Source organism: Choloepus didactylus, chromosome 24 (assembly GCF_015220235.1).
Source record: "Choloepus didactylus isolate mChoDid1 chromosome 24, mChoDid1.pri, whole genome shotgun sequence".
Lineage (NCBI taxonomy): Eukaryota > Metazoa > Chordata > Mammalia > Pilosa > Megalonychidae > Choloepus > Choloepus didactylus.
In genome coordinates this window covers 8,538,495-8,564,673 of record NC_051330.1, presented here as the reverse complement: position 1 = coordinate 8,564,673, position 26,179 = coordinate 8,538,495, and the positions used below count along the sequence as shown (strand labels likewise).

At 40.6% G+C, this 26,179-nt stretch overlaps 1 protein-coding gene across 6 annotated transcripts in view; it reads left to right on the top strand.

Annotated features, from left to right (window-relative positions):
* Positions 1–11,094: 11,094 nt before the first annotated feature.
* KIF25 (kinesin family member 25) overlaps positions 11,095–26,179 on the top strand; it is a 97,307-nt gene continuing 82,222 nt past the window's right edge. For 5 of the 6 annotated variants that reach the window (XR_005214081.1, XM_037817462.1, XM_037817461.1 and 2 more), the window contains exons 1-2: positions 11,095–11,221; positions 26,036–26,101. Coding sequence is in view for 4 of the 6 variants with exons in the window: in XM_037817462.1 (XP_037673390.1) it covers positions 11,150–11,221; positions 26,036–26,101 (138 nt within the window). In the remaining 2 variants the exon portion in view is untranslated. Of the gene's footprint in view, positions 11,265–26,035; positions 26,102–26,179 lie in introns of all 6 variants that reach the window. The other variant, XM_037817463.1, reaches the window with a different exon arrangement.

Genomic DNA, 26,179 nt, shown 5'->3' with positions numbered 1-26,179 from the left:
CGTGCTTTGTTTTGTTTTGTTTTGTTTTATGATTGAAAGGAAAGATGTGAAGGAAGACCATGATAAGGGAGAATTTAAGGAAGGACTTTCATGAAGGAAGGGGTGTGTCTTAGGGTAGTAACTTTTGGAGATATTTTTGGTAGAACCAGATGTTTACACATTGGAACTATTAATACTCACTTCTATTTCATATTATATTATAATGCCCCAGAAAGGTCCTTGACAGTTTGGGAAAACAGAAACTTAGAGACCGTCAGTATTAATTTTGATTCGATTTTATCTCGAGACCCTTGTTTCTGTTCCTATTAATGGAGATAACGAGTCTAACCTAGTGGTCTTCTGGACCATGTAAAGTAAGCAGTAAAACCCTCGCAGTTTTATGGTCTATACCTTTGGACAATGGAAAACTGATTTCAAAGATGTCTTCATACATTTAAGGTGTAATAAGCCTCAGCAAAATTTGAATGGCGTGACTTGCAGAAGGGAAAATATAGACAAAAGTGACCAGTCTTTCATTCCAGTATTCCTGCAGGTGCTGAGGATACAGTGGTTTCCAAGCACACCAAAGCAGCCCCAGTCCCCGCCCGCATGGAGTGTGATTCTAGTGGGGGAGTTGGAAGGAAAGCAGAAAAATATATTATTAATTTGGATAAAGAAAATGTACAGGACGATTTGACAGTTTAATAGAGGTCCCAGTTTAAATTGCAAGGATAGTTTTTTTTTGTTTTTTTTTGTTTTGTTTTTTGAGAAAATTCTCTTGAGGGAAAAGACTGTTCCAAATAGAAGGAAAACCCTGAGCCAGAAAAGCTGGTCAATTTAGGGAAGCAAGCCAGGGAGAGTGGAGGATACTGAGTGGAGGGGAGAATGGCAAACGAAGCAGTTGGAGGGAGCGGCAGGTACGAGGTAGTAAAGATGAGTCTTAAAGCCACGAGAAGAAGTTTGACTTATATTCTTAATGCAGTGGGAAGCCACCGACCAGTTTTGAAAAGATGTGAGAGATGAAGCAGTTTATTTCTGAGGGTAACTGGTTGTGGAGACTGGATGGAGAGGGGACACTAGTGGATATGAATGGCAACACAGCTTTCAAATAAGAACCGTTAACAATAGCTTATAGATGTAGAACAGTATTTTCACGTCTTACCTAAATGGATTACAGCTTATGTTTTGTTTTATTCATTTATAGGCTTAACTGTCCTGAGTCTTGCTTAATTGTTGACAATGGTTCCAACTTCAACTTAGAATTTTTTTAAATAATGTAAAACATTAAGTAATCTAATGACAGAGAGAGAGAGACAGAGATCTGGAAGATACCAGGTACAGCTTGAAAAATGTTCTGCCTCCCCCGTCTTCCTTTCCCATAGCAACAGTCCCCAAAATATAGAAACAGCCTGTCTTGGGCAAAATCTGTAACATGATCTAAACAGCATATCCAAAAAATAGGAACGTGAAGCAATCTAGAGTAAGCTAGTGTCTTAGCACACATAGCTGGGGATTTTAGGGGCTTTTTGTTTGTTGTCTTGATTTCTAGTTTGTAAGTGTATCGTTACCTGAATACTTGAAAAATTACTAATATGAATATGGATATGCTAAACTGTCCAAAGACATATTAAAATATAGGTGATTGTTCCAGTCCCTGATGTTAATTAGTTATTAACTTAATTTCAAAAGGACCTTTTACATTTATTTTATCATTTTATCCTGAACCCAACTTTTGCCTTATATAAGGCAGGCAGTGTTCCGTTTTGGACAAAGAGGGTAAGAGGTCAAATTAACTTGGCATCTGTTGACTATTGGTTGGTCTGGGCCAAATACCTTGCCCATAATCCAAGTTATCAGGCAAGTGGAACCACAGTCTCGATCCCTGGTCTCCCATCCCAGGGCTTTTTTTCCTTTATTGCCTGACCTCAGGCTATGAGTTGCAGATGTGAACTCTAAATAAGCATTAGCAAATGATGACATCATCATTAGTTTATATGGCAGCTTGTGGCATATTGACGTTCTTAAATATGAAAAACAATTACAATGTACCTGCCAGAAATTAATATAAGTTTTTATGGCTTAGTTATTGCTACTTATCAAGGTGAATTCAATTAAAATTTGTACATATGTTTATATGATTTTCTCTAGGAAGAAATGAAATTACTCTTGGAATACTGCTGTGTCAAAATCCCACCCATCACTCCACTCTGGAGATTTGCCAGAACCATCTCTCCCCCCTTCACTTGGAAATGATTCCTTATAATGCTTAAGACCCGTAAGAATAGGGAGGCAAAGTTACTCACTACTGGCACCAGGATTTGTTTTAAGGACAGGCATTTATTATTGCTTTGGCTAGGATGCAGTGGATGAGATAGAGAAGAAAAGAGTAAAGGAGAATGTGCGACTGGGCACTGTGTGAGAGAAGGGTCCAGAGAATCAGACTGGGGTGAGGTAGCCAAAAATGATTTCAAACTAACAGTTTGTGCAGTGGATGATATGATACCCTTTCTATCCTGTGACACCTAACTTTTCAGTAAAATTTGTGAATTTTTTGTGCAAGTGTGTGTGGATGTCAATAGAGAAGAGACCAAGTTTCCCTGTCTTACATAACATGCCATAAAATCTGTGAAGAAATAGAAATTCAGAGACAGAGGTGACGATAGCAGTGGAAATCTTTAGACTTCCTTAAAGCATGAAATGGGAATTCAAGGCTAATCTCATCAAGATTTCAGTGGACTGAGAGACTGCAGCTGTCATGGGTTTTATATCTCTTAGCACAGATTGCATGCAGTCTTGATTAAAATGTGCATGCCATGTCTTCTTCATTGAGTTATATATTCCCTGTGGATGAGGGCTGCATTTTAATAATCTCAGTAGTCTCTAATGCCTCTTAGATAAATGGATCATTATTTTTGTTGTGTGAGTGGATGGATACCTTTGTCAAGAATCCCTGATTCATTCTCTATCCCTTTTAGAATTTTAGTAGGTAGCAAACTGATCCTCAGGTATACTTGGACCTCAGTTTGTAAAAGCCAATCAATTATAAAATTTCTAAAAATAAGCAAACACCTTCATAATAGGTCAAGTTTCATTTCAACTTTCCTGGCCGTCAGTTTTTTTGTTGTTGGAAAACCATTGACCGTGTTCTAAATGGCAGATTTCTCCTTTTGTGTTTTATGTTGTTTAATCTAAGAAATGCATGTAGTTAAGGGAAAAAAGCAATAGTACAGAAGCTTATAAACAAAGCAACAGTCTCCTCTACCATTGTTCCCATCCTCATTCCTAACTAAATGAAAAAATAAATATTTACTTTCATTTTTGGACCTAAAATGCACAAGATATTCCTCAATTCATGACACGAAACTGTCATTTGTTCATGCTGTGTCTCCAACAAGGCCCTCTCTTGTTTTTGTTTTTGTTTTCTCCTTCCTCCAGTTCTCACTCATTTCCCCTCTCCAAACAGACCCCACTCTAATGTGTTTGATAACTGGTCTTGAATATGGATGTACCCTTAAGTAGTATTGTGTCATGTGTATATGTGGTTTTAAGTTATATAAATGATAATGGGCCATAGAGCTTGTCTGTTTCTTATTTCACTTAACACCCTAACTAATCTCTCTCTCTGTACTTCTAGTCCATTGTTCCTACCTGCTGTGTAACCTTCCAGAGTATGTCTCAACCACACATTACTGTGCATCCCCCTGGTGACACCCTGCCACTAAAACCAGTGCAGTCATGAATATCCTCCGAGGTGTCCCCAGAGGATTTCCAGGAGTAAGATCTCTGCATCATCTGGTGTGCACCTACTTAGTTTCACTAAGTAGTGCCAGAAGGTGTTCCAGAATGGCTTTACCAACCCAGCAAGTGTGCAGAAGGAATCCTCTTGCCTCATATCCCACCAACACATTTGCTGATGTTAAACCTCTCTAACTAAATCTATTTACATATATTTAATGCAATTTTATTGATATATATTCACATACCATACAGTCATCCAAAGTGTACAGTTGTTTGCAGTATCATAAGATAGTTGTGCATTTATCACCACAATTTTTGAACATTTTCATTATTCCTAAAAATAAAAATACAAATAAAAGTAAAAAAAGAGCTCCAAAAAAAATCTCATACCCCACTTTCCCCCCTATTTTTCATTTACTTTTTGTCCCCATTTTTTCTGCTTATTTGTCCATAAATTGGGTAATAGGAGTGCACACCATAAGGTTTTCACAATCACACAGTCATACCACGTAAGCTATATAGTTACACAATCATCTTCAAGAATCAAGAATACTGGATTGCAGTTCAACAGTTTCAGATATTTCCTTCTAGCTATTCTAACAAACCAAAAGCTAAAAAGGGATATCTATATAAAGCATAAGAATAACCTCCAGAATGACCTCTTGACTCCATTTCAAATCTCAGCTACTGAAACTTTATTTTGTTTCATTTCTCTTCCCTTTTTTGGTCAAGAAGACTTTCTCGATCCCACAGTGCCAGGGCCAGGCTCATCCCTGGGAGTCGTGTCCTGTGTTGCTAGGGAGACTTATACCCCTTGGAGTCATGTTCCATGTAGCGGGGAGGGCAGTGAGTTTACCTGCTGAGTAGGCTTCGAGAGAGAGGCCACATCTGAGCAACAAAAGAAGTTCTCTGGGGGAGGCTCTCCGGCACAATTATAAGTGCCTCTCCTTTGCCGTAACAAGCTTCATAAGGGCAAGCCTCAAGATTGAGGGCTCAGCCTACTAAACTCTTTAGTCTGATCTACCCTAGTCTCAACCAAGTCCATTTTGTTCATATTTCCAATCAAAATCCGATCTCCTTTTCAGCCTCTTTAACAGTTGCTGCATGGGGCTATACCAACCCTCATAGCTGCCGAACTCTGGCTCTGAGTTCCAGGTGCCACACAGACACCCAAAGTTCCAGGGACTGACCAGGTCACACACAAACAGCTCAAAACAGCTCAGCATCTCAGAATTTAGAAATAACTTACAACTCATGAATAGATGTGACTGCTGTAAGAGCTTACAGTCTAGGAAACTACATAAGCCTTCCCCTGATAACCCGTGCTTCCAGATTCAATTCTCGGAGTTTGCACATTATTGTTAGTCCGTATTAGTGAGATGTTACAATGTCTTTTCATTTCTGGTTTATTTCATTCAACCTACTGTCTTCAAGGTCCATTCACCTAGTTGCATGCCTTACAACTTCATTACTTCTTGCCGCCACTCAATATTCTATTGTATATATATGCCACAGTTCGCCATTCACAGCAAATCATGAATACTGCCACCACAAACACCAGTGTGCAAATGTCCACTCCTGTCCCCACTCTCAGTTCTTCCAAGTATACAACCATTATCAGGGTTTCAGGACCATTTGGCAACCCCATACTTAGCTTCCTGTGGAACCACCACGCTGCTCTCCAGATGGGCTGCACCATTCTACTTCCCCACCAACAGTGAATAGGTACATCTCTTTCTCCACATTTTCTCCAACACTTACATCCCTCTGTTTATTTTTAAACAGTTTTATTCACAAACCATACAATCCATCCTAAGTAAACAATCAATAATTCCTGGCATAATCGTATGGTTATACATTTACCACCACAATCTGTATGAGGACATTTCCATTTCTTCCACAATGAAAGAGGAAGAATAAAATAATACAAATAAAAGAATAAAAAAAGATAGAAGAAAAAAATAAAATGCAATGAAAAGGTCATACAACAATAACAACACCAAGAATCCCATACAACTCCCTTATATCCCCCTCTTATAGACTTTAACTTTGGTATATTGCCTTTGTTACAATTAATGGAAGCATATTGCAATGTTACTGTTAACTATAGACTCTAGTTTGCACTGATTGTATTTTTCCCTTATACCATCCAGTTTTGAACACTGTGCAATGTTGACATTCATTTGTTCTCCCTCACGTAAGAACATTCTTATATTAGTATACTTAAATCACCATCATTGACCACTCTAGGCTTCACTAAGTTATACAGTCTCAGTCTTTATCCTCTTTCTTTCTGGTATCATACATGCCCCTAGCCTTCCTCTTTCACCTTTACCGCACTCATCTTTGTTCAGAGTAGTTGTAATATTGTGCTACCATCACACAGAATTGTACTATCTATTTCTGGATCTATACAATCAATCCTGTTGAACACTCTGTACTCCTTCAGCCTCAAATGCCTGATCTATCTCCTGATAATCTGTGATCTGAACTTTAACTTTCAAGGTTCGCTAATTAATGTTAGTTCATATTAGTGAGACCATACATTATTTCTCCTTTTTTTGTGTGTGGCTAATTTCACTCAGCATAATGTCTCCTGTCTACCATTTCATTTTTTGGATTTTATATGTCATATCTTATTTTATTTTTATTTTTTTCTCTTTCTCTTTTTACCCTTACTAATAGTCTTCAAGTCTATACTATTCTCTGAGCCTCTGTCTCCTGTCTTTTTCCATCTGCCTATAGTGCTCCCTTTAGTATTTCCTGTAAAAGATCAGGTATCTTGTTCACAAAGTCTCTCAGTGTCTGTTTCTCTAAAAATATTTTAAACCCTCCGTCGTTTTTGAAGGACAGTTTTGCCAGATATAGAATTCTTGGTTGGCAGTTTCTCTCTTTCAGTATCTTAAATATATCATACCGTTGCCTTCTTGCCTCCATGGTTTCTACGGAGAAATCTGTACATGGTCTTATTGAGCGTCCCTTGTATGTGATGGGTCGCTTTTCTTTTGCTGCTTTCAGAATTCTCTTTGTCTTTGACATTTGATAATCTGATTATTAGGTGTCTTGGAGTAGGTCTATTTGAACCTATATCTAATCTACGCCATGCTTCTTGGATCTATAATTTTATGTCTTTCATGAGAGATAGGAAATTTTCAGTGATTCTTTCCTCCGTTATTGTTTCTGCTCCTTTTCCTTTTTCTCCTTCTGGGACACCCATGAACATATATGCATGCACTTCATGTTGTCATTCAATTCCCTGAGACACTGCTCATATTTTTCCATTCTTTTCCCTCTGTTCTTTTGTGTGTAGGATTCCAGATGTACTGTCCTCCATGTCCTTCATGAATACTTGCTTCTTCCTCTTCATATCTGCTGTTGTATGTCTCCAATGTGTATTCCATCTCTTCTATTGTGCCTTCATTCCCATAAGTTCTTTCATTTGTTTTTTCAGCTTTATGAATTCTTGTTTACGGTCACCCATGTCTTCTTTATATCCTTCATCTCTTTTGCCACATTTTCCTTCAGCTCATTGATTTGATTTAGGAGGTTTGTTTAGACACCTTTAATTAGTTGCTTCAACTCTTTTTATCTCATTTAAAGTGTAAGTTTGTTCCTTTGGGCCATATCTTCATTTTTCCTAGTGTGACATTTAATTTTTTGTTGTCTAAGTCTCTGGACCTTGATTACCCCGATCAGATTTTCCCAGACCAGGTGGGCCCAGGTCTCAGGAGGAGGGTGTAGTCAGTATCAAATTTCCCTGAGGGTGAGACCCAGCAGGTTGTCAGACTTTCCCATGATGACTCTAGACTCTGTGCTTTTCCTATCCTGCCCAGCAGGTGGTGCTTGTCAGTCCATAGCTTCCCACCAGCATAAAGAGGTGTGGCCCTTTAAGTCTCAGTGGACCCTGTCCTTGCCAGGGACTGAGGATATCAGAGGCCAAGCTTAAGCTCTTTTTTTGTTTGTTTTCTTCTCCCCCAGGCCCTGGGATCTGAATTCTCTGAGGGAGGGCAGCCACTTGAACTGGGCCCCCAACCCCCTTTTCTCAGAGAAGATATGCTCTTTAGGAATCTATCTCCTACATTCTTCTTCCTTTGTCTCTCTGATTGTCTTAACCTCACCCTTCCCTGGGTCAGTGCTGACAGTTGAAAATGCCTGGGGCTTTCTCTAATGAACTGCTTAGAATGAGAGAAAAAAGAAAGAAATCCCCTTTTCAGAGCCAGTCCTCAGCCCCCCAGTTTTGCCAGTTGACTGGAGTTGATACCCAGTTCTCTGTGCCCCTTTTCTTGAGACACAGCCATTTTCCAGTATTCTGAGCTCAGCCGTCTCCAAAAGCCTCTGTTTTTATTTTATTTATTTTTTCCATCAGCCCCACCTCCTCTCTGCCAGGAGAGACCTCAAGGTTCCTTTCCTGCTTGCTCTGGGTTTATCTGTGCTCATAGCTTGTATTCAGTAGTCCAAATTTGTTAATTAAAACCACAATTGGACCTTAGTTGAATTACTTTCCCTTGCTCCTAGTAGTCTGCTTCTTTTTTCCATAGGGAAGTTTTCCAACTCAGCCTGCCATGCCAGTTGGGGAGGGAGGTCAGCTCTGCAGTTTGGGGAGCTTTACTTACAGTTCTATGCTGTGATCTCAGCCATTCCACCCATTCCAGACTGGTGAACGATGTGTGTCCGGTGATGGATGTCCCCCAACTGTTGTTCCAGACGATTTACTAGTTGTTCTTAGCTTTTTACTAGTTTCTCTAGAGAACTAACTAAATTACACACCTCCTTGTGCCACCATGTTGCCCTGCCTCACCTACTTATGTATTTTTGATTTCCAAATTTAGGCAGTCTTTACTGATTAATATACTATGAAAGATGAGGCTTTAGTTTATTTACAATTTACAGATGAAGGTGGCTTGGTAGTTATGGAAATCATCAGAAGGGGTTAGATGCTGTTACTATTTGAACCTAGTGGACTTTGTTGATAGATTAGATTTGGGATGGGAGAGAAAGAGAAGAATCAAGGATTCCATGATTTGGGGCTGAGGAATGATGTTGCTGTTTACTGATGTACAAACAATTCTGGGGATAGCAGGCTTGAGGAGATCAGGGATTCATTTCTGAACAAGTTTGAGATCTTAAACTTCCACTCAGACATGATGGATTAGCATTTAGGTATATAGGTCTGGAATTCAAGGGAGACACAAATTTGGAAGCTGTCAGGTTATAGATGGTGTTTAAAGCCATGAGACTTGAGACTGGATTTGATCACCTAGGGAGGGAATATAAATACAGAGAAGAAGGGGTCTGAGGACTGAGTCATGTGCACTATGATGGGGAGGGGCACAGGAAGGTGGTGGTGGTGGTAGGAGAGAGAAGTCAGCAGAGACTGAAAATGAATTGCCAATGAGATAGGAGGAAAACCAAGAAAGACTTGTGCCCTAAAAGTCATCTAAAAAGTGCTGCATAAGGAGGGAGAAATCAACTGTAAATGCCAAGTCAAGTAAAATGAATTGATTATTGGATGTAGCAATAGGGAGGTAATCTGTGTCCTTAACAACCACAGTTTTAGTTGGAGGAGTTGAGGGGGGAATCTGACTGGAGATGAGTCATGAGAGATGGAATAGGGGAATTGTAGATAGCAAGTAGTGACAGCTCTTTGAGGGAATATGCTGTAAAGAGGAGCAGAAAAATGATGCAATAGCTGGAGAAGGATATGGGAACGAGGGAGGGTTTTTATAATGAATGGGTGCATTGTTGCCTGTTTATGTGTCAATGGGAATGAGTCAGTTGCCATATGAGGGAGACGAGATTGGTTTTTATTCCTTTGTTTATGTCATTAAGTTACAATTTAAGTCTTTATTTCATGTTTCATCAACTTTTATGGGATCAGTTGACTCTGTTACATAAGATGAGATGTTATTACTCCCATCTTTCTCCACACCTCTGCTTCTAGGGTCTGAGGGTGGGGAGCTGGCCGGAGGCCTCAGGAGGTTAGGTGACTGAGCAGTACTGCCATTGTCATCTGGTCTTTGCCAGCAGGGTGGGTTCTGCTGGGGCGATGGGCTCCTGCTCTGACTGCCACCCTCTCATGCCCTAGGGGCTGGGTCTCTTTTATAAGGAAACTCCCTAGTTCTTACTTCCCATCTTCCAGGTGGTCATCTTCTATGTGCCAGATATTGTGCTAGGCCATGTGGGCACAGAGTTGAATAAAGACAATCATTGCCCTACAAAGTTCACAACCATTCGCCATCCTAACCCATGGTACCTGTGAATGTGACTTTATTTGGAAATAGGGTCATTGCAGATGGGAATTCAATTAAATGTGGTCACACTGGAGTTAGGTGGGTCCTTCATCTAATATGATTGGTGTCCTTATAAGAGCAGAAGGGACAGAGTTGGACCTAGCGGAGTCAGCCAGTGAAAACAGAGACCGCGATTGCACTGCAGTCAAAGAATGCTAAGGATTAATGGCAAACCACCAGAAGCTGGGAGAGACAAGGAAGGAGACCCCCTGCAGGTTTCAGAGGGAGCCTGGCACTGTGGACACCTTGAGTTTGGACTTCTCACCTCCAGAACTGTGAGAGAACAAATTACTGTTGTTCTAACCCATCCGGTTTGTGGTTCTTTGCTATGGTAGCCGTAGGAAATGAAGACAGCTGTTTTGAGTAAATCTGATGATGCATTCAATCAACACATGTATACATGCAAATGTTCCTTACAGATGCTGTGCTGGGTCCAGCCAGAGCCTACAGCCCTGAGCCAGATGGCACCTGCCCTCCTGAGCCCACAGTCTTACCTAGCGTGGGTGCCTGGTCACCAAAAGGCAGGGGCTTGGTTAGCGCCACAGGCTGGAGCAGACTGCCTCGGTTTGAATCCCATTTCTACCACTTTCTTATCTCTCTGAGCCAGGGCAGATCACTTCATCTCTCTCCTTCCTCAAGTCGATTATGCTCTCGAGCATCAAGAACCTCACCTCACCTAAAATATGGGGTGATGACACCAACCTCTCAGAGTTGTGGGGTTTGGAGATATGACTAGTTTTTTAGATGTTCAGCAGACAGTACCTATTGTTATATTCCCACATCTTTTCTCACTTAATTTCACTAAATCCCTGTATGATAGGATATAACTACCTTTTACAGAACGTGGGGGAAGCATAAAGAGATGAAGTGGAAGACTTAAGGAAACAGCTAAAAAATATCAAAAACGGTAGTCAAGAAACTGATAAAAGAAGAGCTTCTGGTGTAGCTTAGGATCTCACAGCTTTATTGAGCGATTCATGAATGGAGCAGCATGCCATTCTGCCAGCCCCGCCCATCCATCGCCAGGCCCCGCCCCCAGGTCGCGCGCACGCGCAGTACGCCGGCCCTGCCCCCAGGCCGCGCGCACGCGCAGTACGCCGGCGCCGCTTGCAGGCTGCTGAGGGAGCGTCACCCGGGCGACCATGCCGGCGCGGGGGGCGAAGTGGGGCCGCGTCGCGGACCAGCGGGTCCAGCAGCTGCAGCACCAAGTGCGAGTGAGTCCCAGGGGCCCCCACCGCCACCCTCAGGCGGCGCCAGGTGACAGCGAGACCTTGCCTCCCTTCCTCCAGGCCCTCGCCGGGCAGGGGCCGGGGGCCGGAGTGCGTCTGCGGGCCTGGTTGGTGTTCACACTTGGTGCACGGCCGTGCGGGGGCCAGAGGCCTACGCGATCGCGCGGGCCTCCCGTTTCAGCTCGCTCTTGCCGTTCGGGGGCCGCCGGGCTTCCTCCCGCGCTCCTGCGCCATGGTGGGCACGAGGAGGGGGCGCGCCCACCCGGCCCCTCCTGCCCCACCCGGGTCCCCCTGAGCCCCGCTCGCCTTCCGGGCTGCGCAGGCGTCTTACCCAGAGCACTTTTGACCTGACGTGTCTCTGCTTTGGGTTGTTTTCTTTGCCCTGGTGCAGGTGGGGACTTGGCTTTGTTCACTGGTCCATGCCCAGTGCCCAGAACAGCGCCGGGCATTTTCTAGGCCCTCGGCAGATAGCTGTGGAGGGACAGAGGGGTGGGGGTGGGGGGACTAGGATTGCTGGTTGTTTCCTGCTGCCTTGTAGCTGCCCGGCAGCCATAGCGCCCCTCTCTTGGGCCTGCCTCTGCTTGCCTGTTTGCACTCCCCCCCAGCTCTGCCAAGTGCGCTGCCCCCGACGTCTGTTTTCAATTCTGCCTTCAAAATAGGATTTTTGTATTACATTGGTATACATAATCATCCTTGATCAATACAATGTACCCTATTTATTACTTCAGAAATCCTCTTATGTAAATGGAAAGTTTTTACAGAAACACCCTGTATTAGTTAGGGTTCTCTAGGGAAACAGCCAACAGGAGATATCTGTAAATGTGATATTTTATACACGAGTCTCACACAACTGTGGGGATGCACAAGTCCAAATTGCATAGGGCAGGCAGCAAACTGGCAGCTCCAATGAAGCTGTTTGATGAACTCCTCAGGAAATGCTTCGCTGGCTAGCTGAAGAAGTAGTGAAGGTCCTCTCTCTCTTCCTTGAAAGTCTTCAACTGATTGGATTAAATCCAGCTGATTGAATTCTCTCATTGCAGAAGACACGCCCTTCGTTGATGTCATCAGTCACAGCTGCAGCCAATTGACTGATGATTTGATAAACCAGCCTTCTGGTTTATTAAACAGACACAAATATCCTTGCAGTAATGGTTAGGCCAGTGCTTGCTTGAGCAGACACCTGGACACCATCACCTGGACAAGTTGACTCATGCACCTGACCATCACATACCCTATTACTAAGATTTAGGTTACAACAAGTTAGTTAATATCTTTTAAAAATATGACTCCATGTCATAAAATCTTGCTATAGTGTGGTTAACCCAGAACATGGATATTATTCCTGTATCTCAGCAAAGTGTTTTTGATGAAGTTGGCATACAGGAAGTTTTGTTTTTGTTGTTGTTGTTTTTGTTTTTTACAAAATATGTGTTTTAGTAGGTAAATTATCATCAGTTGTGCTGATTTTCACTTTGGTCCAAAAACACAGACCCACTAATCTTCAGGTGTTAATTACAAACCACAGATATACACCAAATATGGCAGAAATAACAGGGATTTATTATCTCCTGGTTCTGGAGGCTGGAAGTCAAAATCATGATGTTGGCAGGGCCACGGTCCTCCTTTGTTTGGGATTGAGTCACATCCCCCTTAAAGGCATGTTCCTGTCTTCATCAGTGTTCCCGTGGGTGTGAACCCATGTGCAAACAGGACCTTTGAAGCTGAGGTGAGGGCTCACTTGTGAATAGGGTCTTCCAGGGTCCTGTTTAGATGAGGCCAAGTTGAATCAGAATAGGTCAAATTGGACACCCAGCTCAGAAGAGGGCAGTGCGAGAAACGTTGCCGTGGGATGGAGGTTTGCCGTCACCAGAAGGCTACAGACTTTGGAGAGAGTGTAGCCTTGCCGACACGTTGATTTCAGACTTCTAGCCTCCAAGACAGTGAGACAATAAATTCCTGTTGCATAAGCCAAACCCATTGTGTGGTGCTTGTCCTGGCAGCCCTGGCAGATCAAGACACCGAAAGCAAGAATCCATTTGTGTCTCTCCCCTGGCTTCCAGTGGGCGGTTAGCAGTCCATGGTGGGCCTTGGATTGTGCCCTAACTCAGTCACTGCCTGTTATGGCCATGTCTGTCTCTCTCTCTCTCTCTCTCTCTCTCTCTCTCTCTCTCTCTCTCTCTCTCTCCCCCTCTCTCTCTTTCTCTCTTTCTCTCCCCCCTGTCCCCCACCCACTGTCTCTCTTCTGTGTCTAAATTTCCTCTGCCTATAAGGACACCAGTCATTGGATTAAAGGCCCAGTGTAATCTAGTTTGGCTTCATCTTAATAACATTTTCAAGATATACTATTTACAGATACGTTCACTTTCCCAGGACTGGGGGTTTCAAACGTGTTTTTGTGGGGGTACGGTTCAATCCATAAGTGAAGCAGATCTGGCGTGATCAAGGTAAAGCTGACAAAAGGAGGAAGCTCTGTTTTGCTTTCCTTCTTGGGTGGTGGTGGGGAGTGGGGGTTGGGTCCTCTACTTCATGTGTTTAGAGGCCTCCGAATCTCATTTTTCTCTTCTTTATAACAAAGCAGATCCCAATAAGTGATTTTTATCTTGAGTGTTCTATCATCTAATATGTTTTGATATGAAAGGAAACATTTTTGTCCCTTCTTGAAGGAATATCAGGCATCTTCAAGGAGGCAGGGAGTGAAGGGAAAGCTTTTGAAACATATTCCATCTGTTTACAAGGCTGGATCCAGATTAAAATTGATTTAGTTTTTTTTTTTTTTTTCCTTTCTTTCTTTCTTTCTTCTTTTCTTTCCTTTCTTTGTGCAGCCTGGAGGAGAGAGTCTGAAGTCACACCCGTGCCCCACTTCCCTCCCCTCTCCCCACACTTCCATTAAATGTAGGGGTAGAGAGGAGCAGGAAAGTACTTGGGATAAATGAGAAACACTTATCATCACCGGCCTCTCTGGGGACTTAGAATGTATGCCAAGCACAGGGTTACCTCACTTGATACCCCAAAGATACCTCAAAGAAAGGACTCATCCAAATTCCATAGAGCCTAAAGTTTTACTGTTTTTACAGCCCTCTTACAAAAGAGGAATACAAGTAGGAAAAGAAAATTTGGTATGAGAATGGATATTTAGAATGAGAAAAGAAATTCCAACACACAACTAACTTTTAAAGAGCTGCTAACTACTTGTCTCTCTTTCCCTCATCTCAGTTCTTCTGTCTCATGCCCCACATTACCCCTGGGGAGACAGAAATACAATCACATTGCTCCCCTGCTCAGAACTCTTCATTGTACAGATGAAACCAAGATTGCAAACCCAAACATCTACAGAGACAGGCAGGTAGCCCACACGGGTGACCTTGCCTGTGGGTGGGACATGGTGCACCCAGCTCTTCACATTGTCACCTGCCTAGGTATGCTGCTTTTTAAAACTCAATGCAGCCAGTCTGAAAAGGCGTCACTGTGAACCTAAGTATATGACATTCTGGAAAAGGCAAAACCATGCATAATAAGACAGTAAAAATGGAAGGGGTGGGGATGAACGGGTGGAGCATGGAGCACTTTCAGAGCAGTGGAGCGATTGTGTAGGATGCCATAATGGTGGATTCATGGCATTTTGTACTTGTCAAAACCCATGGAGCTGTGCAACACAAAAAGTGAAGCCTATTGTAAATTACAGACTGTAGTTAATAACAGCGTATCACTACTTGTTCATCAATTGTAAAAAAATGTGCCACACTAATGCAAGATCTTAATAAGAGGGGTATGCTGATTTGGATTTATTATGTCCCCCAAAATGCCATTATCTTTGATGCAGTCTTGTGTGGGCAGGAAACTTATTGGTGTTGATTGGGTTGGAGACTTTTGATTGGATGTTTCCGTGGAGATATGATTACTTAACTGTGGGCAGGATCTTTGACTGGATGGTTTCCGTGGAGGTGTGGCTCTGCCCATTCAGCATGGGCCTTGATTAGTTTACTGGAGCACTGTATAAGCTCAGACAGGAGGAGTAAGCTTGCTACAGCCAAGAGGGACACTTTGAAGAATGCACAGAAGCTGAGAGAAGAGCTGCAGATGAGAGACAGTTTGAAGACGGCCATTGAAAGTAGACTCTTGCTCTGGAGAAGCTAAGAGAGGACAAGCACCCCAAGAGCAACTAAGAGTGACGTTTTTGAGGAACTGCAGCCTAGAGAGGAACGTCCTGGGGGAAAGCCATTTTGAAACCAGAACTTTGGAGTAGATGCCAGCCACATGCCGTTCCAGCTAACAGAGGTTTTCCGGACACCACTGGCCATCCTCCAGTGAAGGTATACAATTGCTGATATGTTACCTTGGATACTTTATGGCCTTAAGACTGTAAGTGTGTAACCAAATAAACCTGCTTTTATAAAAGCCAATCCATCTCTGGTGTTTTGCTTTCCGGCAGCATTAGCAAACCAGAACAAAGGGAAACTGGGTTGATGGGGAAGAGGGAGGGAGTAAGGAAAAGGGAATATGAGAACTCTTTACTTTTACTTTCTGTGCAATTTTTTCTGTAAACTTAAAACTGCTCTAAAAAGTAAAGTTGATATTAAAACAAAAAGAAAAGCTAATAACTAGCTCCAACATGCTATTTTTATTAATTGATTGACCAACACATGTAATAGTACTTTTTCCTCCAGTTTTTGGCTGCATACCCTTTGGTCATTTCTTGCTGTTAGAAGACTATTTTGTAATATCTTCCATAGTGAAATTGTAGCTGTTGTTAATAAAAAACATTTTAATTATGGATTGTTTAAAAAAGTCTCAGCTTCATGTCTTATTACTGATAATGTTATCTAACTTTTAGGATTGTTATCAAATTTGAGAAAACCTCAATCAAGATTCATTCTACATGAGTTGTGACATTTAAAAGAATTTTTCTCAGACTACCCTCTGGTTTTGTATATTTCAAACTTTATTTCTCCTCCATGTCCCATATTTCTGGCTCTGGACCCATTAGAATACATTCATATTGTGATAGGGACTTTGTTCCTGTACCTTTTTGTCACTCCCCCAGGTGACTTGGCACAGTAGTGGAAGAAATACACCTGGAAGCCATTCCCATACCAGGACTATGAGTAATGACTTAAACATACACAGAAGTAACTGAATATCTCACTAAACCAAGCTAAATATATCCAGTTCAGCTTCCTCTTAGCTCTTAGCCAGATTTCACAAAAGACCTAAAGGATCTGACCCAAAAGGAAGTTCAGTGGAGGGGGAAACTAAATGGGAAAGAGATGGTGGCCTTAAGAAATTACAGGTAAAATATGGCTTGAAATTTTACAAAAACATGATGATGTAAACATATAGATAAGATCCCTTCCAGGGTCTTGGTATGTTCCTGTAGAAGGGAGGGCCCCTGATGCTTAAGCTTCTTTAGCGTCTTCATAGATATACCTCTTTTTGGGGTTCAGAGAGATTGAATGACTTACTTGAGGTGTGCGAGAGACGGGGTCAGGATTTCACCAAGTTATTTCTGATTCCAAAGTCTTTTTCCCCCTGCTTCATTGAATGTCTTACTGTGTACTGGCATAAGTGCTGGGCACGGGATGGTGAATATGATAGATATAACCTTTCTAATCCCTGCCTTCTTGGAGTATACAGTTGAATAAGGGAAATAGATTTAAAAAGTAATCACAAAATAAATGTAAAATATGAAAATGCAACTGTGTTAAATACTGCAAAATAGAGGCACATAGCCTTGTAACTGTTTATAGTACAGCCATCTGGCATAGTCTGAGAAGCAAGAAGTATTTTCCTGTGTAATGAGTTCAGATGAGATTAGAAGTTATAATCTGGCAGTAGAGGTTGCGTGGTTGAGGAAAACACTCCATGAAGAAAGAACAACCTGAATGATGACTGTGTGGTGGGCAGGGATTTATGATTAGAGATTATTAGTAGAGCAGAGTAAGTGCTCCCAGTTGAGGCTGAGAGGGAAAACAGGCCACAACATCAGAGCCAAGCAGGAAGTGTTAAGGATTTTGTCTTTATCTTGAGGGCAATGCGAAGCTATTGAAGAGATTAAGAGAGGGAAGACATGATTAGACCCATATTTTGACAGTGTCACTTTTTAAAGAGTAGTGGAATGAGGACAAGAATGGATATGGAGGACACATTTAGAAGGATTATTACAGGGCAAGACTCCCAGGATGGAAGTGTGACAAGCTCCCTGGGCCCACTCCCAAGAAAATAAACAAAATTGATGAAAAGTTAAAAGAAAAAAAAAAAGTAAATAGCCATTTAAAGTCTCTGGAAGCTGTGCTAAGGGTATAAATCAAGTGAAGAAACATGTATTCAAGAAAATCTGTTAAAACTCAGTAGGAACAGTGGAAGTCTGTGCTCTCTCTCTCCCACCACCCAAGCTCAGCTTGACCCAAGCTCCACTCAGGAAGGATGTGGCTAAGAAGAGGGGCTCCGTCTTCCCTCAGATCCTAACCAAAGGGTACCAGATCTCACCAGGAGGGACAGGTTGTCAGTGTTTGTCGTTCCCTCCAGCACTGAGTTGAAGAGGCTGAATTGCTGGTTTGTGTACTCTAGAGCTCAAGGTTTCTTTCCTCCACTCAGCCCCCACTCAGGATGAAAGTGGTGGCTGGCTGAAAATACTGGTTACTGATGGTCCTCACCCCAGTTTGAGCTTAGGACAGAGGTTCTACAACAGGAAGGACAAATGGAAAAGACCATTGGCTCCCACCCCATCCAGCCTCTGGAGTAGTGGCTCAGATTTTGCCCAGGAAGAGAAGCAGTCCATAAGAAAAGAAAGCTCTGAAGTTCTCTGGAAAGGAGCTGGGTTTATTTGAAGTACATTGTGGGGAAGTTCAAGCCTAAGGTCACTCTCTGAAACAATAGCTCCTTTTAATTAAAAGCAATATGCTAAACCATAGGCCAGCTGATTTACTAGAGAAATAGCTAAGAAGAGGGGTTGGAACAAACCTCAAAGACTGACCTCAAAAACTACACTTGACTCAATTTAGTGAGATTAGACTGTGGGGATATTTATGCCCCAGGACATTGTTAAGCCTAACAGAGCAATCAGATGGTAATTAGTGGAGCCTAACAGGTGGATGTGATACAAAATGAAGAAGGCAGCATAACAGAAAGGTCAGAAAGTGACAGTGCAAGAGAGCCTAGCTAAAAACCGTTGTGAACCCAGGGTGACTGTGCATTTGCCCAAGGCTGTGTCTTCCGAGGAGTCACACCAAAGTTTCACACTGTGGGAAGGTGTTCTGGTTTGCTAATCTGCTGTTATGCAAAATACTTGAAATGGATTGGCTTTTATAAAGGGGATTTGTTAAGTTACAAATTTACAATTCTACAGCCATGAAAGTGTCCAAACCAAGGTATAAATGTGAGTGTACCTTCACTGGAGAAATGCCACTGGCGTTGAAAACCTCTGTTAGCTCGGAAGGCACATGACTGGCGTCTGCTTGCTCCCAAGTTGTGTTTCAAAATGGCGCTCTCCAAAATGTCTCTAGGCTTAACTTCTTAGAGCAAACTCTGGGCTAGTATCTCCAAAGTGTCAGCAAAAGTCTGCTTTCAACAGCCATCTCCAAAATGTCTCTTTAAGCTGCAGCTGCTCTGAGTTCTTTCTGTTTGTGAGCTTTTATAGGGCTCCAGTAAACTAATCAAGACCCACGCTGAATGGGCGGGACCACACCTCCATGGAAATTATCTAATCAAAGGTATTACCCACAGTTAGGTGGGTCACATCTCCATGGAAACAGCCTAATCCAAAGATTCCAGTCTAATTGACACTAATACATCTGCCCCCACAGGATTGCATTCAAAAACATGGCATTTTGGGGGATATAGTACATCCAAACCAGCAGAGAAGGAAAATAGACGTTAATAAAACAGTCAAGTCACTAAATAATTAAACCAAAAACAACAAAAACAAGCCACAGAGAAGGAGAACAGAATCAGTATTTGGAGTTGCTATAATATGTTCCTTAAAATGTCCAGTTTTTAACAAAAATTTATGAGACCCATATGCAGGGCATAAAAACAAAACAAAACAAAACAGAATCTGCCTATGAAGGGGCCCAGATGTTGAATTTAATAGACAAAGACTTCAAATCAGCCATCACAAATATGTTCAAATAGAAAACCATACTTACAGAAGTAAAGGAAACTGAGAATGCCTCGTCAAATAGAAAATACCAATAAATAGATAAAAATTATAATAGAAGAACCAAATGGGAATTCTGGAGATAAAAAGTGCAGTAACTGAAATGAAAAAAATCCACTAGTGGGGCTCAAGAGGAGATATGTACTGATGGAAAAAGGAATCAATGAACAGGAAGATAGGTCAATAGAGATTATGGAATCCTAAGAAGAAGTGATAATAGAATGAAGAAAAATGAACAGAGAGAAATACGGGACACCTTTAAGTACAGTAACATGCCTAATGGAGGTAACAGAAGGAGAGGAGAGAAAGGAAAACAGAAAAAATTCCAAAGCACAAATTGTTGAAAACTTCCCATATTTGCTGAAAAACATGACTCCAAGAAGCTCAGTAAACTCTATATAGGATAAACAAGAAGATATCCACACCCATACACATCATAGTGAAAATACTAATAGCCAAAAACAGAAAATCCTGAAAGCAGGATGAGAAAAATAACTCACTGCATATAGGAGAACAGTAAGATTTTTTGCTGACTTCTCATCAGTAACAATGGACATCAGAAGGCAATGGATTGACACATTCAAAGTACTGAAAGAGAAACTTGTCAAACAGGAACCTTATATCTTGCAAAACTACCTTTTAAAATCAAAGCAAAATAAAACATTCCCAAATTTAAAAGACTGAGAGAATTCATTGCTTGCAGACCTGCCTTACAAGAAATACTCAAAGAAGTTCTTCAGGTTGAACACAACTGACCCCACATGGAAACTCAAATATACAAAGAGTACCAATAAAGGTAATTATGTAATAATAAAGGAGAGTATAAATACATATTTCTTCTTCTTTTAACTGATATAATAAGCACTTGTATAAAACAATAGGTATGCAATTGTATTTTTGTGCCTATAACATATAGAAACTAATATATTTGACCAAAAAAAGCACAAAGGACATGGAAGGGAGAAAAGTTGTATTGGAGTAAAGAAATGACAGAAAATTCTAACTTGAATCCAGAGAAAAAATGAAGGGGACCATAAATGGCAATAAGAAGGTAAATATAACAAACTACAAATATATGCTTGCTCTTCTTTGTTTCCTCAGCATCTTTAATAGGCATGAAATTCTGTAAAGTAATAATTATAGCAATGTATCACTGCATTTGTAACATATAGATGTAATATATAACAATAATGCAAAAGTGGGAAAAAGGAATAAAGCTATATATTCTGTGTCTCACTGGAATTAAGTTACTGTAAATCTGAAGTAGAATATGGTAAGTTAAAATGTATATTGTAAGCCCTAGAGCACCACTAAGAAAAATAATAATATATATATATATTAAGAAATCACCAAGGGAATTAAAATGTTACACTAGAAACTATTTGGTTAATGTAAAAGAAAGCAGTAAAGGAAGAAGAGAGGAGCAAAAAACACACAAGCCTTATAGAAAACAAAATGTAAAATGAAAAATCCTTCTATTTCAATAATGACATTAAATGTGAATAGATGAATCCAATCAAAAGGCAGATATTGTCAGACTGGATTAAAAGAAAACCGCCAAGATCCAATTCTATGCTGTCTACAAGGGACACACTTCAGATTAAAAAATGCAAATAAGTTGAAAGCATAAGAATGGAAAAACATTATGCACACAGCAACCAAAAGAAAGCTGTAGTGACTCTACTAATATGATAGAAAAATAGACTTTAAAATAAAAAATGTTATTACAGATTGTGGTAGGTTGAATTATGCACCCCAGAAAACATGTTATCAAGCTTAATCCATTCCTGTGGGTGTGAACCCAGGGTAAATAGGACCTTTTGAAGATGTGATTTTTAGTTAAGGTGTGGCCTAACTGAATAAAATTACGCCTTAATCCTGTTACTGGAGGCTTTATGAAGAGAAAGCCAGGTAGGGTAGAGGAGCTTAAAATGAAGTCATTGGAGCCTGGAAGAGAAAGAAGAGGATGTCACCATGTGCATTTCCATGTGACAGAAAAGCCAGGGACCAAGGACGGCCAGCAGCCAGTCCTGGAGCACCACAGACATCGGGGAGAAAGCATCGCTTTGCTGACACATCAATTTTAGACTTCTCCTAGCCCCAAAACTGTGAGCTAGTGAGTTGTCATTGTTTAAGCCAACCTATTGTGTGGTAATTGTTTTTTTTAGCAGCTGGGAAATTAAGAGATAAAGGGGAACATTATACGATGATAAAAGGGTTCAATCTCTGAGGAAAACATAACAATGATAACATATTACACCTAACAGTGGAGCCCCAAAATGTGAAAAACAAAATCTGACAATTCAACAATAATAGTTGGAGACTTCAGGTCTCCATTATAAATATTAGATAGAACCATTAGGCAGAAGATCAACAAGGAAAAACAGGGAACTTGAACACACTATGTACAAACTAGACCTAACATATAGCTCTAGAATACTTCAACCAACAGCAGCAAAAAATACACTTTCCCAAAATGCACATTGAATATTCTCTAGGCTAAACCACATGCTGGGCCATAAAACAAGCCTCAATAAATTTAAAGTTTTTAAATCATATGAAGTATGTTTTCTGATCACGATGGAGTGAAATTAGAAATTGATTAAAGGAAGATATTTGGGAAATTCACAAATATGTGGGAATTAAACAAGACACTCCCAGATAACCAATGAGTCAAAGAAGAAATCACAACTGAAAGTAGGAAATGAATGAAAATGAAGATACCACCTACCAAAACTTACAGGATGCACTTAAGTGGCGCATAGAGAGAAGTTTATAGATGTAATGTCTACATTTAAAAAGAAGATATCTCAAATCAACAACCTAACCTTCCACTGTAAGACACTGGAAAAAGCAGAGCAAACCAAACCCTCTCTTATGAGAAATAAAATGTAATTATATTTGAGTAAAGAGGTATTTAATTATGGCAGAAAACATGTGACAGAAGTTATCATTCATCAGTGATATGGGCTCAGAGACACTGTGATCATCACTTTAAACAGACTTTTAAAACTGAACAGGCAGTATTCTGCTCATACAGATTAAGTGTACACTTGGGAGAACCAAAAGCAAAGTGATAACTGCTGGGATCTTTTCCCCTTATTTGATTTTATGAAATATACTTTCAGAAGTTTTTCCCAGGTTGAAAGAAGCTAAGAGAAGAGTTCTTCCTTCCCTGTTATTTATTTATTTTTTTTATTAATTTTATTTGCACACACTCCATATCCACTCAGCATACTGTATGTATAGGCTGTGAAGCAGGGTGGGGAACAGTTAAACGGGGCAGCAGGCAGGGGCTGGCTGTGAGCCAGGGCTTGGAGTTGGTGAGGGTAGGCTGCCGGGTCTGCTTGACAGGACAGAGCAGTCTCTTCAACAAATGGTGCTGGGAGAACTGGACATCCATATGCAAAAGAATGAGAGAGGACCTCTATCTCATACCTTTTACAAATATCAACTCAAAATGCATCAAAGACCTAAATTTAAGAGCCAGGGCTATAAAACTCCTAGAAGAAAATGTAGGGAAGCATGTTCAGAATCTTGTTGTAGGCAGTGGTCTCTTAGACTTTACACCCAAAGCATATTCAATGAAAGAAAAAAAATAGATAAATGGGGCCTTCTCAAAATTGAAGACTTTTGTGCTTCAAAAGACTTTGTCAAAAAGGTGAAAAGGCAGCCTATCCAATGGAAGAAAATAGTTGGAAACCACATATCCGATAAGGGTTTAATATCCAGAATATTTTGAAAAAATCCTACAACTCAACAATAAAATGGCAATGCAATTAAAAAATTGGCAAAAGACTTTGATAGACATTTCTCCAAAGATGAAATACAAATGACTAAAATTTGCACATGAGAAGATGCTCAGCTTCACTAGCTGTTAGGGAAATGCAAATCAAAACCACAATGAAGTACCATTTCACACCTACTAGAATGACCAGTATTAAGAAAACAGAAAACTGCAAGTTTTGGAGAAGATGTGGAGAAATAGAAACACTCATTCTCTGCTGGTGGGAGTGTAAAATGGTGTGGCTGCTGTGGAAGACAGTTCGGTAGATCCTCAGGAAGTTAATTTTAGAACTGCCGTATGATCCAGCAACCCCACTAGTAGGTACATACTCAGAAGAGCTGAAAGCAGGGATACAAAGACATTTGCACACCGATGTTCGTAGTGGCATTATTCATAATTGCCAAAAAATGGTAGCAATGGAAATGTCCATCAGAATGAATGGGTAAACAAAATGTATGTACATATGATGGAATATTATGTAAATTGGCAGTTAGAAGGAATGAAGTTCTGATGCATGCGACAACATGGATGGACCTATTGAGTGAAATAAGCCAGAACCAAAAAGACAAATATTGTATGATCTCACTCATATGAACTAATTATAATGAGCAAACTCATAGAGTTAATATCTAGGATATAGGTTACCAGAAGATAGAATGAGGATAGAGAATGGGGAGCAGATGCTTAATTTGTGCAGAATTTTTAATAAGGTTTCTTATAAATGTCTGGAAATGGATAGAAGTGATGGTAGCACATTATTGTGAGTGTCATTAACAGCGCTGAACCGTGTGTGCTACTGTGGTTGAAAGAGGAAGTTTAGGGTCGTGTATGTCACTAGAAGGAAAGCTAGAGGATGAAACATGGGACTGCGTAACACAGTGAACCTTGTTGTGGACGATGACTGTGGTCATGATGTGGACGATGATTGTATAACAATGTTCTTCCATGAATTAGAAAAAATGTATGCAACTATTGCAAGATGCTGATAATAGGGTGGTGTATGGGAAAAAAATACACCTAGTGTAAGCTATGGACTATAGTTAACAGAAATATTGTAATATCCTTCCATCATTTGTAACAAAGGAACCACACCAATGCTAAGTGTCAAATAATGGGGTGTGTAAGGGGTATGGGACTTTGATTTTTTTGAGCAATGAGAATGTTCTAAAATTGATTGTGGTGATGAATATATTAAGGAATTATTGTTAATATGTGATAATTTGTATTGTGATTATGTTTTTATAAAAGAACTAAAATAGTCGCTGATGAAAGGATATATCTTGGATTCATGGCATAATAATACGGGGATGGGACGAGTGGGGTATTGATGTTAAAAGATTGGCCATAGATGTCAACTCATTGCCCTCCCCCTATGTGGAACCTGACTCCCAGGGGTGTAAATCTCCCTCGTAACATGGGACATGATTCCCAGGGATGAGCCTGGACCCAGCATCGTGGGATTGAGAAAACCTTGACCAAAAGGAGGAAGAGAAATAAAACAAAATAAAGCTTCAGTGGCTGAGAGACTTCACATGGGGTCGAGAGGTCTTTCTGGAGATTTTTCTTACGTTATATAGATATCCCTTTTTAGTTTTTAGTGCATTGGAATAGCTAGAAGGAAGTAGCTGGAACTGTCAGACTGCAACCCAGTAGCCTTGATTCTTGAAGATGATTATATAACTGTGGAGCTTACATGGTGTGACTGTGTGATTGTGAAAACCTTGTGGCTCACACGCCCATTATCCAGTGTATGGACAGATGAGTAGAAAAATGGGAACAAAAATTAAATGAAAAATAGGGTGGGATGGGGGGATAGAATGTTTTAGGTGTTCTTTTTTACTTTTATTTTTATTTTATTTTTTTTGAGTAAGGAAAATGTTCAAAAATTGTGGTGATGAATGCACAACTATATGATGGTACTGTGAACAATTGTTTGTACACTGTGGATGATTGTATGGTATGTGATTATATTTCAATGAAACTGAATTTTTAAAAATATATTGGATAAGCAATACAAAAAAAAAGATTGGCCATAAATTGATAATTGTTAACTTGGATACTAAATACATGGAGGTTCATTATACTATTTCTCTCTTCTTTTGTCTGTGTTTGAAATTATTCCATGGCTCCTACAATTGTCATCTCTCCCAGAGATTCACATCACTCTGTTTTAATTCTGGTATAGCGCTTGCTAGCACAAGTTATTTTTTCATGTATGAACTTGTTTACTCCATCCATTCATTCATCTGTGTCTTCCTACTTGGATGTAAACACATCTGCTTTGGTCACTGCTGTAGCTACAGTACATAGACTATTGCCCAGTGTATAATTGTTTTTTTCTTCACAAGTATTTGTTGCATAAATGAATTATTAAAGGAAAGAAATGGTGATTTGGGTGAGTAGGGATGCCTTAGAACAGTGCTTTCCAACTCATCAGGAGCATATGAATCACCTGGAGATCTGATAAAATGCAGATTTTGATTCAAGGTGGAGGCATCCAACATTTTTCATTCCTAACGAACCCCCAAATGATGCAGTGCCCCTGATCGGTGGACCACACTTTGAATGGCAAAGGGTTGTAGGATCCAGGGCAAGGAGTGGGAGTAAGGGAAGCCAGGCCTGTTGGGATCAGAGATTACCATGTCTTCCCATCCTTAATAGTCTATAGTATATTTATCCAAACCCAGGAATTGAAATTTTCCTGTAGTTCTTCACCTGAAGGCATGTGTTTGAAACTCTTCATGTATTCTTTGTTTTAAGGATGGAAATGAATACTGATTAATATAATTTTCCATTATTTCAGTGAAACCAAAGTAAGTGCTCCATTGATAATGTTTCCTTTTTTGGTCTTTGTTTATAGGTCAAAGAAGAACGAATTGTTGAACTGGAAACTGAAAATTCTATTCTTCATCTGAAGTTGGCAGAGGTAATGTGTGTGTGTGTGCACGTGTGTGTGTGTGTGTATATTTTATTAGAGCAGTTGTAGGATTACAGAAAAATCACA